General features: G+C 39.9%; 1 protein-coding gene across 1 annotated transcript; it reads left to right on the plus strand.

Annotated features, from left to right (window-relative positions):
• The first annotated feature begins 10,200 nt into the window (after nucleotides 1-10,200).
• SMIM28 (small integral membrane protein 28) lies at nucleotides 10,201-15,615 on the plus strand. Its single transcript, XM_038000691.2, has 2 exons — nucleotides 10,201-10,590; nucleotides 14,628-15,615. The coding sequence occupies exons 1-2, from the start codon at nucleotides 10,480-10,482 to the stop codon at nucleotides 14,973-14,975; spliced, it is 459 nt and encodes a 152-aa protein (XP_037856619.2). The 5' UTR covers nucleotides 10,201-10,479; the 3' UTR covers nucleotides 14,976-15,615.
• The last annotated feature ends 4,742 nt before the right edge of the window (nucleotides 15,616-20,357 follow it).

Genomic DNA, 20,357 nt, shown 5'->3' on the forward strand with positions numbered 1-20,357 from the left:
TAAAACAAAAAAGAGGTAAATGCCTTGAGGTTAGGGACTATCTTTTCTTCTTTGTTTTTTTCCTCCAATCTCTTGTATCACCTGATTCTACCCACAATTGTGCTGTGCTCCTTTGAACTTGGTTATCACTTATCTACATAAGTAGAAACTTCTCCTTTCTGGTTAGACATGTGAGTAACTTAGGGCCCAAAGAAAATCCTCACATTGCTTGAATCTGTCTATATAGTAGAGTCCTGATAACACTTTTAGAAACACTGATGTAGAAATAGAGACAAAGTGATTCCCCTTTATTTTTTGCATACATAAAACTTCTGGCTGGGCACCGTGGCTCATGCCTGTTATCTCAGAACTTTGGGGGCCAAGGTGAGAGGACTGCTTGAGTCCAGAAATTTGAGATCAGCCTGGGCAGCATGGCAAAACTGTCTCTTCGAAAAATACAAAAATTAGCCGGATGTAGTGGCACACGCCTGTAATCCCAGCTACTTGGGATGCTGAAGTGGGAGGATGGGTTAAGCCCAGGAGGTCAAGGCTGCAGTGAGCTATGATTGTGTCACTGCACTCCAGCCTGGGCGAGAGAGGGAGACTCTGTCTCATTTAAAAAAACAAAACAAAAAAAAAAAAACTTAAAAAAATAAGATCATAAATGAGATTATTGCCATGGGTTAACCACAAAAAGTAAATGAAGAGAGTACATATAAATAATATTATGACAACCCAGAGGTTCCCTCCAACTATTCTCTCCTAAAAATAGCATTTCCACAGTTCTCTTTTTTTAAATCACAAACCCATCAAATATTTTATTCTGTTAGCATACGTGTGTGTTGGTGGGAGCTGGGGGAGTCTCTGGTTTTAGTTGTTCAGGCAAGCTGACAAGTATGACTGATGTCAATAAAGGGAAGAACACTGGGAATCTACAAATCGTGACTTTAATTAGATGATTATTTCTAAAACTTATTGTTTATTGAAAAAAATATTTTGCCTCAATTGTAAGACTTCACATGAAAATAGTCAAGATATGTTTGGAATTCATTTCTCTTTTGTGAAATCATGAGATCAAATCCATCAAACATTTTAATATTATAATATTTTTAATCAGAGGGAGAACAACTCAATGTAAGTAAGGACTTCAAAAACATGTACTTAAGAGTTAGCAGATGTTCTATTTGTACTTTTCTATGTCTAGCACTAGTGACTGCTTATTCATGAACTGTAATATGCCTAACATATGTCAGCTATATTATCTGTTCCATCCCATACTGTTAGCTAAATTTCTCATTCAGATCAAAATTTTCCCGAGAACATTTTGAATAATATTTAACCTGACATTGCTTAAAGGTGTTTGAGAACATCTTTTGCAGAATTCTCATGAGCTCAGGTTAATTGGCAGTACACTGACTCAAATCCCAGGAACTGTAGAGTTTAAACGTGCAGAGCTCTCCACAGAGCAGGGCCCAGGTCCAGTGTCTGAATGTGGCTCCAGGAGCTCCCCATGGGGGCAACTCAGCAGGGTCCCTTGCATGCTACAGGCACATGCACTCCAATAAGAGCCTTCTGGGGAGGCCATCTTCCTGACAGTGTTCAAAAACTGACATTATTATACATGGTGTTCGTTCATTTTGCATTGCTATAAAGGAATACCTGAGGCTGGGTAATTTATGAAGAGGTTTATTTGGCTCACAGTTCTGCCAGCCATATAAGCATGGCACCAGCATCCATCAGCTCAGCTTCTGGTGAGGCCTCAGGAAGCTTTCACTCATGGCAGAAGGTGAAGGGAAGTCAGGCATGTCACATGGCAAGAGAGGAAGCAAGAGAAAATGGGGGAAGTCCCAGAGCTCCCAGAGTCTTTTAAACAACTAGCATTCACATGAACTAATAGAGTGAGAACTCATTCATTACCACGAGGAGGGCACCAAGCCATTCATGAGGGATCCGCCCACATGACCCAAACACCTTCCACCAGGCCTTACTTCCAACATTGGGATCACATATCAACATTCGATTTGGAGGAGACAAACATCTAAACCATAGCACACAGAAAATGAGACCCTAGTACTTCATTCCTCCAAAAGCATTGCAGTGCCCACTGTATGTCAGCCACTGGCTGAACTTTAGGAGAACATTTAAAAGACAATTTTTGCCTTTTATTAGTGAAGAAAAGAAAGGCTTTCAGACAATTTCATTGCAGAATATACTATGTGAAGTAATGAAAGTATGTGCATGTCCTGGAAGCAATCCAGAACAAGGTAGTAGTTGACTGCATCTGTGGCTGGTGGTGATAGAGTTGAATCAGTGGAGGAGCTGTGAAATAAATCATACTAAAGTAAGCTTTAAAGAAAAAAAAAAAAAGATCTAAGGCAACTAATTTTTCCTATTAGACTTTATAATCAAAGGACATTTGGTATCCCTAGGTTTTTGCCCTAAGGAGTAAAGCTGCTGCACTTCTTAAAAGGGAAACAAACTTATTCACTACCTAAAGTTTTTTTTTGCTTCAGAGATGTTGGGAAAAGTTGTATCTAGATCTGACTCCTGGAATTATATAATCTTAGAAAAACATGGACATTGTTTCCCAAGATTGTTTAATGCAAGCCTTAACTTCTTGTTAATCTGCAATACAGGAATATTTCTTTTTTGTTGTTGTTGTTTTGCTTGTTTGTTTGTTTTGAGAGAGTCTCGCTCTGTCTCCCAGGCTGGAGTGCAGTGGCGCGGTCTCTGCTCACCACATGCTCCGCCTCCCGGGTTCACGCCATTCTCCTGCCTGAGCCTCTGGAGTAGCTGGGACTACAGGCGCCCGCCAGCACAACTGGCTAATTTTTTGCATTTTTTTTTTTTTTTTTAGTAGAGACGGGATTTTACCGTGTTAGCCAGGATACTCTCAATCTCCTGGCCTGGTGATCCACCCGCCTCAGCCTCCCGAAGTGCTGGGATTACAGGCGTGAGCCACCGCACCCAGCCAGAATATTTCTTATAAGCTAAAGTTGAGGAAGCGAAGGGAAGGGAAAAGGGAAAAGGTAAGGGCGAAGGGGGAAAGGAAGGGAAGGGGGAAGGGGGAAGGGAAGGGGGAAGGGAAGGGGGAAGGGAAGGGGGAAGGGAAGGGGGAAGGGAAGGGGGAATGTAAGGAAAGGAAAGGAAGAAAGGTACATAGATAATATAACACTTGACCCCAGGAACTTGAGATCAGCCTAACAACATAGTGAGACCGTGTCCCTACCCAAAATTTTAAAAATTAGCCAGGCATGGTAGCATGTGACTGTGGTCCCAGCTACTCAAGAGGCTAAGGTGGGAGGATCCCTTGAGCCCAGGAGGCTGAGCCTGCACGATACTGTTACTGCACTCCACCCTGGGCATCAGATCAAGACCCTGCCTCAAAAAATAATAATATTTGACAATTTAGGTAATAAATAATGGTATTCCTTCACACTAACTAACTCCCTGTCATATACTTTAATAAATATGCTAGACAAATTACATGAGGATTTTTAATATGTCTATCTACTACTTTCTGTTTTAAATTCAAGAATACCATTTTATCAACCAAACATTTGTGATCATTTTCAATATATCTATATTTTTCCTTAATTCCATATTAAGAGAAACTAAAGACCAAATATTTGAAAATACCGTAGTTCATTACCAGAGAACACCATATACTTATAAATGTCATATTCTGCTCCTTGATGTTTTGAAGAATTTAGATCTTAAAAAATATTTCTCCATTTTAGATAGAAGCAGAGAATAGTTGACTGAGGAAGAAGGTGAAATGATCAGAAAAAGGCATGAGGGAAATTTCTAGTGTGATGGAAATGCTTTATATCTTGTTTTAGGTTACAAGCATGACTAAAACTGTCAAAATTCATCAAACTGAACACAGAAGATCTTTGCCTTGTATTTTACGTTAATTATTCCTCCACAGGCAAAAATGTTTTTAAATCTTCTGCTCAAACTTCCAATTTCATAGATGCCTATACTTTTCCAAAGTAAATTTTATATCAGTGATTTTTCTTTTTTCATCATCATTCTTGGTTGGTTTTTAAAAAAATCACTTGGTAATCTTCCTCTTTCCGTTCATATTGCCGATGAATTTACTCAAACTCTTTATCGCTTTCCTTCTAGATTATCATGGCCAAAGTTTAACAAAACCAAAGAGCAGATCTGTGACCCTTAGATGAACCCTGGGTCTCCCTGGAAGTCTGATTCAGGCACGGTGATTAGTCACAGTGCTGCTTGCAGTCTACTGATTAGTTTTTCTGTCACCCTAATCAAATACAAGCTTATTAAATTCTTATAACAGTATCTTGAGATAGTATAATGACCAGTTTACTAAAATTCAAATGCATTTGCTAATCTGGAAATTGAATGTAGGGGGGAAGCTACCTTTTTTATGGTAATCTGGTTTACTCGAATCATCTCTGACCATTGGTTTTCTGGCGCTTTTTCTCTATTATTGGCCCAGAGGGTGAAATGTATAACACGACAAACAAACTTCCCTACAGCCAACTAATCCACAACCAATAAGACCAAAAAATGTAGAAGTCTCAGTAGTTCTTGAAAACATAATAGCAAATCAACTGTGTCAAGTTCAACGAAATTAAGGAAGAAAAAAAAAAAAAAAACAGAGCAGCCAAATGGATGAAAACCTCAACTCATTTTCAAAAAAGAAGAATAAAGTAGAAAATATAAATACTATTCTATTCTCAGCTCTGAAATACCTAAAGAAGTTTTATAGATAGCTAATCTGATCTTCAGATTAATTGTAGTCAGTGTTTATAATTAACATCAGTCTATAAAAGTTCTGAACAGGAGAATGTGAGATGGTTAAAAACTCGTGGAAATAAAAGGAAGTGGTCTGCCTTTTAGTGTGAAAAAGAAATAATTCGTGAAAAACAAATGAGCATAGGCTGTGGAGATCTGAAAAAAAGACTGTGATCCTTAAAAATCTACAGATTTTAGAATTGAAATACAACAGCTTTCTAGAGTTGAAATATGACAGCATTTCTGTAAGCTGTTATAGCAGGTAAAGGCTATTGGCTCTATAGACTAAGCATGTCTTCATAAGCTGTCAGTCACAGCAGAGACCACTATTTCATGCCACTCCTCAGTGAGGCCTTTTGTAAGTCAGCTAACAGTCTCCTAATTTACTTTTGAAATAACACAAAGCTGAATCAAATAAGTCTGTAATATTGGATTAAGCAACGTGCTGTGGGAATTCAGAGGAAATAGTGATTCATTCTAATTCAGGTGGAGGGCAGGAAATAACAGAATATTACCACAGGGTGGCTTTTATGCAGTTCTTCAAAGATAGGCAAATCTGAGAACTATGGTCTTGCTTATGCAACACATATTCATAGAAAAATTACAAAATGTAGATCCTCAGAAATAAAATCCATAGTCCTATGGAAAACAACCCTAATTTCACTACTTAGAAAAAAAGTGCCATTGTTAACGCTGACTTTTTTGTCTATTTGCAGAGATATGCAGATTTATAATAAACATGCAGTTTTCTCTCTGTGTGTGTGTGTGTGTATATATATATATACACACACACACACACAGAGAGAGAGAGAGAGATGGGATCTTACTTTGTTGCCCAGGCTGGTCTCAAACTTCTGGCCTCAAGTGGTCCTCCTGTCTCCATCTCCCAAAGTACTGGGGTTATAGGCGTGAGCCACCACACCTGGCCTAAATATGCAGTTTCCTGGCACATTCCTTACAATATGTTGTGAACATGGTTGCATCTTTCTGGTATTTACTTTCAGGTGATAATACATCTTTATATGTTTATATCTTATTACCCAAATATCATTTTGTAGACATTTTATTTCCAGTTGTTTGTTAGTATGGATGTGTAAGATTTGTTAAAATGTCTTTCAAAAGTATATATCTTTGAGTACTTAGTTGTATCCTTGAATATTCATCAGATTATTATTATTTTTTTATTTTATTTGAGGCAGAGTCTTGCTTTGTAGCCCAAGCTGGAGTGCAATGGCGCGATCTTGACTCACTGCAACTTCTGCCTCCCGAGCTCAAGCTATTCTCCTGCCTCAGCCTCCCAAGTAGCCAGGACTGCAGGTGCTCCCGGCTCATTTTTGTATTTTTAGTAGAGAAGGGGTTTCATCATGTTGGCCAGACTGGTCTTGAACTCCTGACCTCATGATCTGCCCACCTCAGCCTCCCAAAGTGCTGGGATTACAGACGTGAGCCACCGCTTCCTGCCCATCAGATTACCTTTTAGGAGGAATCCCTAGAAGTGGAATTGCTGAGGGCCGATACCAGAGTTACCAATGTTCTCTTTTCTCTATAATCTATTAACTTGTTCCAAGTATATCACCTTCTTCATGACATGTCACTGTCCAGCTACTGCACCATTTCTCTGTTCCACTTTCAAGCAGAATAAGCCTAGGTGTTTAAAGAATCTCTAATTCTTCTCCTTTCTCTCTTAAAACCATTCTAATCAGGCTTTCCCCAGAGCCACTCCATCAAAACTCCTCTTGTCCAAATAAACAACCATCATGCCCCCCCACATATATACACTTACATACATTGTGTTAAATCCAATATTAAATCTCATTCATCATCTTACTTGATCAGACAGTAACTTTTGAGATAGATGATCATTTTCCCCTTCCAGAAACATTTTCTCACTTGGATTCCAGGACACCACACACTCTTGGTTTCCCTTTCAGCTCACTGGACACTCACTCTGCCTCCTCATCCTATTGACCCACATTCTCTGGGTGATCTCGTTAAGTCTCCTAGCTTTAAAAATCATCTCCTTGCCTATAAGTTCCAGCTAGTATCTCTTGTCTAGTCCTCACCCTTAAACTAAATAACAAATATCCAAACTCATGCATACTGAAAACTTACCATATCTATTACCAACTCCTGATCTTTATTCCTCCTGCTTTAAAAAACAAAACCCCACCCCAGTCTTTCCCTTCTCTGTAAATAACAATGGCCACCCCTGCAGCTGCTCAAGCCTAAGACCTTAGAATTCTTCTAAATCATTCTTTATCTTATACCACTTTCAGTTCTTCAAGAAATCTTACTGTCTCTATCCCTAAAACATATTAGAATCTAGACTCTCACCACTTTTGACACAGGATTTTTTTTTACCCCTTTGTGGGATCATGACAGGGACGCCCCATTTATGCAGCCCACCCCATTTGACCCCTCATGGGAGGGACCATGTAGGCAAGTAAGTGCAGGAATCGGCCAGTCACTTTAGTGCCAGCAGTACCAAACCTCAAGGCCCCAGAGGGCATGTTGCAATGCTCTCTTAGCTCCACCATCTGCAGACAGCAGTGTGTTATCAGCTCAGTGGGTCCTTTGCCTTGTCACATGGAGTGGCTGCCTTTCACCAATGAGGGCAAAGGGCCAGTGTGACAGTCTTTTTGGGTACCCTCACTTGGTGGGTCCCGAATTCTTGTCCGGTGCCCAAGAAGAATGAGGTAACACAGACCAGTTGAAGGATGGGGAATGTGAAGAATTTTACTGAGCAATGAAAGGGGTTCTCAGGGAAGAGGGGAGCTGGAAAGGCGATGGGAAGGGCAGGTCACTCTCCCCTGAAGTCAAGTTGCCTCTCTTAACATCCAGCCATTGTCTCTGAAGTCAAGTGACCTCTCAATGTCCAGCTGTTTCTCCTCTCTACCAGCTGAGTCTGGGGTCTTTATAGGCACAGGATCAGAGGGAGCAGGCCACAGGTAGATTTGGAAAAGGCAACATTCAATTGGTAAAAAGACATTCTTCAGAAAGAACCAATCAGGAGAGAGCAGGCAAACAAGATAGAAGTTCTCACTTTGAGCCAGGTGTTTCAGGTTTTTGGGCTTGAAGCTGGGGCTTTGCCAGGGACCTGCCCCTGTCTGCCTAGAGTTTCTCTGCCTCCTGTCTCTATCTTTTACTGCTCCTACTCTGGTCTGGTATTCCTTTCCTGAATTATTAAAAACCCCTAACTAGTCTCCCTGCATTTGCTCTTAATCCCTATGTCTAGTTACAACACAGAGGCCTGAGTGATCCTTTTAAAATGGAAGTCAGGGCTGGGCACAGTGGCTCACTCCTGTAACCCCAGCACTTAGGGAGGCCGAGGTGGATGGATCACGAGGTCAGGAGATCGAGACCATCCTGGCTGACACAGTGACACCCCATCTCTACTAAAAATACAAAAAAAAATTAGCCAGGCGTGGTGGCATGCATCTGTAGTCCCTGCTACTCAGGAGGTTGAGGCAACAGAATGGCATGAACCCGGAAGGCGGAGCTTGCAGTGAACTGAGATCATGCCACTGCACTCCAGCCTGGATGACAGAACAAGACTCTGTCTCAAAAAAAAAAAAAAAAAAAAAAAAAAAAGGAAGTCAGATCTTACCACTCCTCTGCTCAAAACTCTGTATAGCTCTTCCATTTCACTTAGAGTAAAAGCCAAAATTCTCCCAATGCTCTATAAACCCTGAACTCAATGTTACCCTCTAATCCCCCATAGATCCTCTCTGATTTCATCCTCTACTTTTTTTCTTCTAGTTCACTGCTTCAGCCCACCCAGACCTACTAGCCATTTGGTGAAGGAACCAGGCGTGTGCCTACCTCAGGGCCTTTGCACTGACTGTTCCCTGGGTCTGCAATGTTTTTTCATCCAATGTCTTCATAGCTCAGTCCCTTGCTGTCTTCAGGTCTTTGCTCAAATATCACTTTACCTCTGAGGTTCTAAGTGATGTCCTCTTTTCAAAGGGCCTCCTCCCTTCAATGTTTACTGTCCATTCTCTGCTTTTTTCCCCATAATATTTCTCTTCTTCTGATACATTTTTTATTTGTGCAATTTGTTATTTTTTGGGACCCCAAGATGTATTCATAAGTGCAGGAGTTTGTATCTAATTTGTTCAATACTGGAAGAGAGTCAATGTTACAGACACATATTTAATACTTTTAATCCAGACCTCCAATTTGCTTCTAAAGAAATGAAGATACAGTGTTTAAATAAGCAAATGAGGTGGAGAAGGATGGCTCATGTTGAGGCCACAGTATTGACAAAGCCACTGAAATGCAAGAAAGCAAAATGGTGCGCTGGATGCCAGGTGTTTCTGATGTATCAAGGGTGGGATACAGGATGTATTTAAAATAGGAACACATAAATGGAACAAGGCAATATTTTAATGGAAAGCACAAAATCAGCTTACTCCACAATAAGAAAGATGATGATGAAATGAAATAAAAAGAGAGTTCCACACGAGGATACTGACTGAGGTACTGGGACACTTAATGAAAACTTTCACCACAAAAAATTTGACAAAGTACAACAATCTGTTGGGTATGGCAGCTGTCTTTGAAAAGGTAGTGAAGGCTCTGGCCATACCACCCTGAATGTGCTGGATCTCATCTGAAAACGTGATGAAAACTATGGATTCTTCCAAGAAAATTGCACATATCTACAAAGTTTGGAGAGTCTATCACCTCCTGAAACCTATTCATGAACCACCATGGGCCAGTCATTAAGAATCTCAATCAAGATTAAAAAAATAATCCTGGTTAAGAAATATTATTTCAGCATGATAATCACTTGTACAGAAATGATGCTTAGATAAGGATGTGGGTGGTTGTAATATTGAGTTATAACATTTTGCATAGATCTTTTTTCTTTTTAAATTGCTCAGACTATTCTCCATAACAATTGTGCAAATCTTTGAAGCTGAAGTTTATTCCACTAAAAGATAATTCAACCACCATATCTTAAATGTTAAATAATACATAGAATCAAGTATCCCAAAGTCAACTCAGTGAACATTCAAATTGAAAACTCCTTGTTTTAAGCTTGATTATCAATACCGTTATGAAGTTCACAAGATAATCAGAAGGAAGACTATTTAGGTACTGCTAATTTGATTTTTTTACAAATTGAAATTGGCAAACATTCCATCCAAACGATCTAAGCTATGGTCTGTCTTCCATACAACTTTATCATTAGGCATCTTTCATCTGTAAATTCAGTAAAATATTAATGAGTCTTTGCTTTTCTACCAAATATCTCTTCTCTCTGTACCACAGAATCCAGAAATAATTAGTGGGAAATTCAGCTTGAGTAGTTTTCCTTGGTCAGATAGGTCTCTAGAGAGAGGTGTGCTAAGCAAAGGGAAAGGCTCTTATTTACATCCTAAATATAAACAGCTCTTTATTCACTGAGGTCATTCTTTGCACTGTAGTAATGCTAGTGCAGAAAACTCTCTTGTCTGAAATCTATTCCATATCTGATATCTGATGCCAACCCCTATAGTGATAAAGGCCACAGACACAAATCCAGAAGCACCGAATCTAAACAGTCAGTCCTGAGAGGTCTCTCTGGTTGGTTTCTTTTCCCTGTTGCCATTCATCAGAGGACGAGTTTACCAACAGCCATCGACCAAGCACATCCAAACTGGATCCAGGCCAAGAGCAAGCAGCATTGTTGAAATCTGGGCAGCAAGGTGGAAGGGTGGCCAGGGCGTCAGCTGGAATGAAAACATGCGGGGACTGCTGGGCAGCAGCTGGAAGAAGTTTGGACATGCTGGCCGGGAGACATACGAGTCGTTAACCAGCGAGCCCAGCCCGCCTCTCTTGGAGACCCAGCTGCAGGTCTGTACTTATGACTTAAGTCCTTTTTTCCCCAAAACGTCTTCATCAGTTTTAAAATCAACAATACCTATAGTTTTAGGATCTTAAAATGTAGTGGTAGCAATTTTGTCTTACAGCTATAACAAAAATATGAATTCACTGATTGGCTTGGTCTAAAGGCAATAACTTGAAAGTTATACTTTTTGGACAAGGATACATTGAAGTAAAACTTGGCACACCTGTATCCTCCTAAGAACCCTTGATATCTGAAATATGTGGAAGAACACCTGAAACCAGGGGTCAACATAGGTGTTACAACGGAAAAGCCTCGGTGTTACAACTTCGTTCTTTGCTCAGGGTGCAATGTCTACATATACAAAAATAAGAGCCTCTCTTTGGTCCTGGCTGTGTATTAACCACTGTTTTTAAGTGTTAGCAGAAACCACGCATCTTACTTCAGGTAAGACAGCAGGGGGTTAAAGAGATTTTGTCTCTCACTAAGAAATGCAGCAGCTGCTTTTGCTTTGTCTGGCAAATCACCGGTGCAGTCTCCGTAGGAGGCAGCATTAAGGACAAATATTTTTACAAATCTAAAACCTAAGAATTTTATAATCAGAGGAGAAATGAGTGACACTGCTGACAACCCAAGAAAGAACGAAATCAAACTATTTTCTTGCTTTCTGGAAAACCAACTGGTGAGATTAGTATTTAAGTTCTCCAAAACCACATTTTACAGAAAAAATACACAAATATATATTGATATGGATGTTGAGATATCCTTTAGCAGTTACACCTTTAATTGGACATTTCTTGAAAATATCCCCTGAACAACAAATCCCTTTAGCCAATATAAAATAAACATCAGAAAAACATTAAAAGTTAAAAAATAACTTTGAGGCGGGTAAGCAAATTAGGATTTTTGACTAAAAAAGACATCCTTTCCACATTAAAAAAATCCAACAATTTTAAACAACATACCATAAATAATTAAATAAGCAAATTAAGGATATTGTAATGAATTTGTCCGATAGCTCTGGGCTTCTCTTAACTGGAAAAGTCCTTTGTCTCAAAAAATTGTCCTAGTTTGCTGTATAAAAGTCTTCTAATGCCACTTTCTATGTGGACAAATTTAAATCAGCCAACAGAAGTACTGATTACAGCAGGGACTGTGGTACTTCTCCTTTCCCGAATTTTTGCAACTAGTATTGAGAATACCGTAAGTAGCATAATTATAAACAAAGAATCTGTAACAGAAAACCTTTTAAATAGAACATTAAGTATCTCTGTATTCTATGCCTACTAACTATCTAGGATAAAACAGAGAATTTAAAATTGATGGCCACAACTGATCAGAAACTGTTATCATCCATATTATTGATAAAGAATGAAATAAAAATAGATTATGAAAAATTGTCTATGCTTATCAGGGTTGAAATACTAAAAGAGATAATAGCCAAAGTTATTATTGAATTATTAAGCTAGTATAAGCTATTAAGCTATTATTTAATCATTAAAAATGTTAAAACTTTTTTTGGTGATCCATCTAGAGAGAAAAAACAAATTATAGTTAAAATGTTTTTACTCCAACTTGATTTCTTAATAATTGTAGCAAATTTATGAGTTCATCTACTCTTACAGTTTTTGTAATCAAAGTCCTTACTATGTCACAACAGATTTTAAGTTAATAATTCTGATATCAAATTAGATTTTATGTAAGAAACAGAAAGAATTTATTGTTTAGAACAGTCACATATATAAACCATGAGACTTTTTTTCTGAAAATATGTATTTATTAAAATATAAATTTAGTTATGCCAGATTTTATTTTCTGGCCTTACCAATAAATTTCTAGATTTCTCTGATTTTCTAGCCTCACCAATCAATTTGTAGATTTCTCTGATTATCTTTAATATTTTAGGTTTAGTAAACTTGACCATTCAAGTCACTGAGATATAAATATATAAGTATTATCACCAAGAGCTTTATGCACTTTAATTCATTTACTTCTCATGTTAACCCTTGATAACAATGTTATTAATTCCATTTCACAGAGGAGAAAGCCTAGGCCCAGAGAAGGCAAGTGAACAGTCCACAGTCACACGTGTTAGAACATCATAGGAATTCAAACACAGAGCTGTCAACCCTCAAAGATGATGCTCTGCTTCTCGAGAGCACTATTTTTATGTTCTTTAAGCTAAAATATCTTAATTCATATCTTACCAAGGACAAAATATCTGGAAATATAAATATTAAACAAACCATCTAATTTCAAGTCAAAACCACACACATAGTTGTAAAGTCTTTAGGGAATAACAAAAGATTATACAAACATCTAGCATTATAAAATGCTAGCTAGATAAACCAGTCTCTTAAGAGGTCATGACCAGCAAAACATGTGTCCTTTCCACCAAAAGCAAGGAGTGAACCTCATCTCTCATAGTTTATTAGGGTGTTTTTTTTTTCCTTTTTTTTTGAGACAGAGTCTCGCTTTGTTGCCCAGGCTGGAATAAAGTGGCACGATCTCGGCTCACTGCAAACCTCCACCTCCTGAGTTCAAGTGATTCTCCTGTCTCAGCCTCCCCAGTAGCTAGGATTATAGGTGCCCACCACCACATTCAGCTAATTTTTTTTGTATTTTTATTAGAGATGGGGTTTTACCATGTTGGCCAGGCTGGTTTCAAACTCCCGACCTCAAGTGATCCTCCCATCTCAGCCTCCCAAAGTGCTGGGATTACAGGTGTGAGCCACTGGGCCTGGCCTACGTTTTCTTTTAAATAAGTAAAGAGCTTAATATTCTGTTTGCTTATTTTAAACATAATTACAAGGCTTTAAAATATTTTCTTTTCCTCCATAGTAGATACTAACATTTACACTTGTTACTATATGCTTTATAAAAGAGATAAACTTTTTAACACTTCATTATTTCTTAGTAGCCTTATTAAAGGCAGTCTCTGTGCATTAGGAACAGTATTTTTTTTAACCTTGCTTTCCTACTTTGCTGTTTAAGTATCATTTCATGCCTATTGTATTATTTCTGCCATCAGGAGCCATTATCATTTCTGTAAGCTAATATTATAAAATCAATACCTTTTAGGTTGCCCAAGAATTCATCTGTAATTCTTTATCTTTAAAAAGGTAAAATGTTTGCATATTTATCCTACAAATTTTACAAAAACAAATTTAAAGAATTTTTAAAATCTCATTCATCATAAGCACCAACTATCAAATCCAAATTCAGTTATTTACATTTGACACGCATGTAATTTTTACATGTGATGTGAACACATAATGAGATTTTGTTCCAGAATTAAAGAACTTAAGTGAGTCCCACATGATCCGTTAGTGGTAATAAATCATAATTGGTCTCATTCTAAATAAAATAAGTACATAAATAGTAAGAATTTTCATTCAAGAAAATGAACAGCAGACCTACCAACTAAAACTTATTTCAATATTTTTACTTTTGTGGAAATGTTGTAAGATCTCATCAACGTATACTTTTTGACATTCTGAATTCACACTTTATTGTGTAAATTAACATTATTTCATATAGGCTTAAGCTCACTGGCATAAGTAAATAACAGTGATTTTTAGAATGAGTAATAATAGAAAGAAGAATGAAAGATGAGAGGGAACTTCAGGACCTTAGAAATGCGAGGCCTTGGCCGTGGCTTATGCCTGTAATCTCAGCACTTTGGGAGGCCAAGGTGGGCGGATCACATGAGGTCAGGAGTTTGAGACCATCCTGGCCAACATGGCGAAACCCCGTCTCTACTAAAAATACAAAAATTAGCCGGGCGTGGTGGTGCATGCCTGTAATTCCAGCTACTCGGGAGGTTGAGGCAGGAGAATTGCTTGAACCCAGGGTGGTGGAGGTTGCAGTGAGCCGAGATTGCGCCATTGCACTCCAGCCTGGGCAACAGAGCAAGACTATGTCTCAAAAAAAAAAAAAAAAAAAAAAAAAAAAAAACAAGGAAAAAGAAAAAAGAAAAGAAAAAAAAAGAAATGCGAGGCCTTCTTTCCACATCTCCTAACTGGGCTTCCTTCCCTAACTCCAGGGCACCCAGTGGGTGAGCTCCACCCAGGAGGATGTGGAGCCCTTCCTGTGCATCCTTCTGCCAGCCACTATCCTGCTCTTCCTGGCCTTTCTGCTGTTGTTCCTGTACCGCCGCTGCAAGTCCCCGCCACCCCAAGGGCAGGTGTTCAGCATTGACCTACCAGAGCACCCACCTGCAGAAGAGGTGACAGACCTCCTGCCCGGCCTGGCCTGGGGCAGTGAGGACTTCCCCTACTCCCTATTGCCCCCGGAGGCCACTCTCCCCTCCCAGTGTTTACTGCCCTCCTACGAGGAGGCCACCAGAAATCCTCCTGGGGAGGAGGCCCGGGGATGCAGTCCTTCAGTATGAAGAGGGCTCACATGGACTGGAAGGGCAAAAATAAACTGCTCTTGGGAATCATATAAAACATAGCTCTCCACCTTTAACAGAGCGCCCATGAGAAGAAGGAGAAGGACCCCTAGACACAAGAAGCTGCTATTCATTGGCCAACCTCTGCCAATGGAGCACTTCAAGCTGAGGGCAAAGCTTGACAAATGCCAATCTAGTTAACCTATTTTCACATTCCTTAGGGAAAAGTTCCCCAGGTTCTTCTAAAGATGATTGCACTCTCCTAAAATGTATAACACTCCTGAGAAAAAAAGGAAAGTTCTATGTGAGTTGAAAAAAAACCAAATTGAATTACTAATGAGCAAAGGAACGGACTCTGAAGGGCAAGAAAAAAAAATTCTGGACCAGCCAAAGGTAACTACTTTTGCCACCAAATATAACTTTTCTCCCCACACCAGGTTTTCAGGGTTTCATGGTTTGTTTCACTTCTGTATGAATGCTCCAAGATACAGAGAGAGTTCTAGAAGGAGTAAAAGACATCTCTAGAGCTGCAGGGGATAGTTGTGTTGTCAATAACGGTGAAATATATTATAGTTTTAGCAATGAAAATTAGATATTTGCAAACATTTTAGTTAAAAAAATAATAATAAAGCTCTCCAAAGTTATTTTCTTTGTAGTAACCTTGCTTATCTGTCTTCTGATTTGCTTCCTCAAATGTGGGAGAGATGTGGCTTAGTGACATGGGAATGTCTCACACTAGGTTATTATGGGTCATCTGACAGTGCTGTGGCAAAAGAGAGAGCTTCTGCTATAACACATTATCTTATTAGATAGCACTTATTATCTTCTTATATAACACTACCATATAATATGTCGTGTATAGCACTGTGACTGAGTTTTTAAGCTTCACCAAGCAACAATGACAGTAGAAATCAGGTTAACATTGGAAAGGAAAGGTCAACATTTTGGATTACATGGTAAAGAAAGAACTATTAGTTCCAATAGGGACCTTACAGCCACAAAGTTCAAATTCTTGCTTTATAGACATCAAAGCTACAGCTTAGAGAGGTTAAGTGACTTGTCCAATGTAACATACCTCGTAAGAGGCAGAGCCAAGAACAGAAGCATCTTCTACTGTGCCAGATGTTCTCCCCAGAAAATTGCTAAGGTCGAATTTCACCCCATGCTCCTGGAGGATCAGGGCTCTCAGAAGGATTAGCACAGTTGAGAGTAGAATTGATATTGATACAAGATCTCCCTCTGTGATTTTTTTTTTTCTTTCTTGAGACAGGAACTTGCTCTGTCACCCAGGCTGGAGTGCAGTGGCACAAATACGGCTAACTGCTGCCTTGACCTCCTGGGAGCAAGTGATCCTCCCACTTCAGCCCCCTGAGATGTTGGGACCATAGGTGTGCACCACCATGCCCAGCTAATTTTCTATGTTTTTATAGAGACAGAATCTTGCCTTCTTGCCCAGGCTAGTCTTGAACTCTTAGGCTCAAGTAGTCCTCCCGTCTCAGCCTCCTGAAGTGCTAGAATCATGGGTGTGAACCACCACACCTGGCCTCCTCAGTGATTTTTCAAATAAGGAGACATAGGTGGGTATTACCACTTGGGAAGTACATCAAAATACCCATGGAGGTGACAAGGGAAAGCAGGAAGTGACATGTATAGTCTTAAACTCTTATTCAATGCTAGAATATTTTTGAAAACAATTTTTATTATTGTCACAATGCACAATTCAAAACTAGACATTGTGTGATGGTTCAAAATGAACAAAAATGGTGACTTAAAAAAAACCCATTTTTGGGCTAGGTATGGTGGCTCACACCTGTAATCCTGGCATTTGGGGAGGCTGAGGTGGGAGGATCTCCTGCCTGGGCAACACAGTGAGACACCATTTCTACAAAAAAAAAAAAAAAAAATTAACTGGGTGTGGTGGTGCACACCTGTGGTCTCACCTACTTGGGAGGCTGAGGTGGGAGGATTGCTTGGGCCCAGGATGTTGAAGATGCAGTGGGTTGTGATCGTGTCACTGCACTCCAGTGTGGGTGACAGAAGTAGACCCTGTCTCAAAAAAAAAAGTCACTTTAGCATGAACATTTTTATACTAGATATGCAATGTGATAAAGTTTAAAACAACAAAATAGGCAAAAATAGAATACTTTTTAAAAATGTAACCTCATGGAAATAATAGTTGTGGTTTTGAAAACTAAAGCAAAATATAATCTATTTAGGTGAAAATCAATAGGTTTTCTTTTAAGGAAATTGTACTGACCAATTCTCTAGCGTTCTTTAAAGGAAATAAACAAATGGAAATTCAAGAAGCTCAGCACACAACCTTCTTCAGATATATATATATGTGTGTGTGTGTGTGTGTGTGTGTGTGTATTTTGTTGTTGTTGTTGTTGTTACAGAGTCTCGCTCTGTCACCCAGGCTGGAGTGCAATGGCGTGAGCTGGGCTTATTGCAGCCTCTGCCTCCCAGGTTCAAGTGATTCTTGTGCCTCAGCCTCCCAAGTAGCTGGAATTACAGGCATGTGCCATCACGCCTGGCTAATTTTTGTATTTTTAGTAGAGACGGGGTTTCACCATGTTCACCAGGCTGGTCTTGAACACCTGGCCTGACCAGCCACCTCAGCCTCCCAAAGTGCTGGGATTACAGGCATGAGCCACCATGCCTGGCCCACAATTTTTTTTTAATCCCAAGAATCTAGTTCTGCGAGAGATCCAGTTGATTCTTTTCTAATTGCCATTCCTCCTTCCTCCTTGCTCACAGAACCCTAATTTGGTTCTGGGATCCTGAGACTACCTGCTTAAGGCAGGCTGGGCCTTTCTAAAACCCTGAGGGTGCATCATGACATTTAATTAGGCGATCTTAATTCATTCACCAGGAACTGATTTGGTCTTTGGGACCGAAGGTGATATTTACAAGGGAGGAGGGGCTCATTCTAGAAAAGTTTGCCTCGCTGTTAAAAATAAACACATGGAAAGAAATCCCCTTGCCCTCTGCTGGATGAGCATCTGTCTGTGATGATGTTGTAGAGCAGCTGAACTAACCCTGCAACTGTCTATATTTTAATGATAGAATACCTTTCCTACTGTTTTTTGTTTTTGTTTTTTGAGACAGGGCCTTGCTCTGTCTGCCAGACTGGAGTACAGTGGCGCAATCTTGGCTCAGTGCAGCTTCAACCTCCCAGGCTCAAGCCATCCTCCTGCCTCAGCTCCCTGAGTAGCTGGGACTACAGGCATGTGCCACCACACCTAGTTAATTTTTGTATTTTTTGTAAAGCTAGGGTGCCGGGCGCGGTGGCTCACGCCTGTAATCCTAGCACTTTGGAAGGCTGAGGTGGGTGGATCACCTGAGGTCGGGAGTTCGAGACCAGCCTGACCAACATGGAGAAACCCCGTCTCTACTAAAAATACAAAATTAGCTGAGCATGGTGGCACATGCCTATAATCCTAGCTACTACGGAGGCTGAGGCAGGAGAATTGTTTGAACCTGGGAGGCAGAGGTTGCGGTGAGCCGAGATCGTGCCATTGCACTCCAGCCTGGGCAACAAGAGTGAAACTCCGTCTCAAAAAAAAAAAAAAGGAAAAAAAAAGTAAAGCTAGGGTTTTGCCACATTGCCAAGGATGGTCTTGAACACCTGAGCTCAAGTGATCCACCTGCCTCGGCCTCCCAAAGTGCTGCTGGGATTATAGGCATGAGCCGCCATACCCAGACCTTTCCTACTGTTTTAAGCCATTTAAGCCAGGCTTGCTACTTGAAGACAAAAGCATCCCAACTGCTACAATTTCTCTCTCTCTCTCTCTCTTTTTTTTTTTTTTTTTTGAGACAGAGTCTTGCTCTGTCACCCAGGCTGGAGTATAGTGGTGCAATCTTGGCTCACTGCAGCCTCCACCTCCCGAGTTCCAGCGATTCTCCTGCCTCAGCCTCTCAGGTAGTTGGGACTACAGGAACGTGTCACCATGCCCAGCTAATTTCTGTATTTTTAGTATAGACAGGGTTTCACCATGTTGGCCAGACTGGTCTCGAACTCCTGACCTCAAGTGAACTGCCTGCCTCAGCCTCCCAAAGTGCTAGAATTACAGGCGTGAGCCCCCATGCCCAGCTGCTACAATTTCTAACTAAGGAGATGCATTGCCATGTTTTAAACTGTTCTGATAAGACATGTAAAATAAGTAACCAATGCTAGGACTCATTAAAAATGTGATCAGTGATTTAGGGAAAGAAACATTTTGTCTTATGGAACCAAACTGAAGCAGTGAAGCAAATAAACCATAAACCAGGGGTTGCCAGACTATCTGGCCTGCAGAGCAAATCCCACTTGCAACCTGTTTCTGTATATCCTGCAAGATGATTTTCACATTTTTAAATAGTTGAAAAAACATAAAAAGGAGAATATTTGATGACACATGAAATTTACATAAATTCAAATCTCAGTGTCTAGAAATAAAGTTTTATTAAACACAGCCATGTTCACTTGCCTGTGGCTGTTTTCATGCTATGAGGTTAGAGTTGAGTAGTTGCAACAGAGACTCTTTGACCTCAAAGCCTAAAGCATTTACTGTCTGATCCTTCAGAGAAAAAGTTTGCTGGTGACTGGACACAGTGGCTCATGCCTGTAACCACTTTGGGAGGCTGAGGAGGGAGGATTACTTGAGGCCAGGAGTTTAAGACCAGTCTGGGCAACATAGCAAGCCCACCCTCATCCTACAAAAATTTAAACCATCTCTACAAAACTCTTTAAAATATTAAAAAAAAAAAAAAAAAAAAAGGTTTGCTAGCTCTTGGATTTTAACTTTAACTGCATAGTAAAATCACTTGGAGGAACTTTTAGAAATCGGATACCAGGACCCACACAGACCAATTACATAGAATTAGAGCCAGAAGTGGCCAGGTGCGGTGGCTTATACCTGTAATCCCAGCACTTTGGGAGGCAGAGGCAGAAGGATGACTCAAGCCCAGGAGTTCAAGCCCAGCCTGGGCAACATAGCAAGGACCCATATCTAGCAAAAAAATTTTTAATTAAAAAAAAAGAAGAAAGAAAGAAATAGAGCCAGTGATTCTAATATGAAGCCAAGATTGAAAGCAATTACTCTAGGTAATATGAGTGAACCATAAAATACAGGTGAGTTTCAATGTGGACAGATTTATGTTAACAGGTTTAGAGAAAATGAGATCGGCATATACAGTTTTGGGCCTTCACCTATAAGCCAACATTCTCCGTAAACTGTTTCCTGACGCCATCGACCAAACGTGCAGCTGCAGCCAATTCAATTGACAAAGCAGGATTTGCAGGCAGAACATGGGGAACAACAGTGTAAACAGTACATCCTTGTTTAAATGTTGACACAACTGGCAAACACGAACAATCTGGTTGTTAGCACTCCAAGAAAA

This window comes from Chlorocebus sabaeus, chromosome 13 (assembly GCF_047675955.1).
Source record: "Chlorocebus sabaeus isolate Y175 chromosome 13, mChlSab1.0.hap1, whole genome shotgun sequence".
Lineage (NCBI taxonomy): Eukaryota > Metazoa > Chordata > Mammalia > Primates > Cercopithecidae > Chlorocebus > Chlorocebus sabaeus.

Bases quoted from the DNA above. Each gene is read 5' to 3' on its own strand.
- SMIM28 (XM_038000691.2), top strand. From the start codon at position 10,480: ATGCGGGGACTGCTGGGCAGCAGCTGGAAGAAGTTTGGACATGCTGGC. The intron at 10,591-14,627 runs GTCTGTACTTAT...CCCTAACTCCAG, and splicing joins TCTTGGAGACCCAGCTGCAG to GGCACCCAGTGGGTGAGCTC.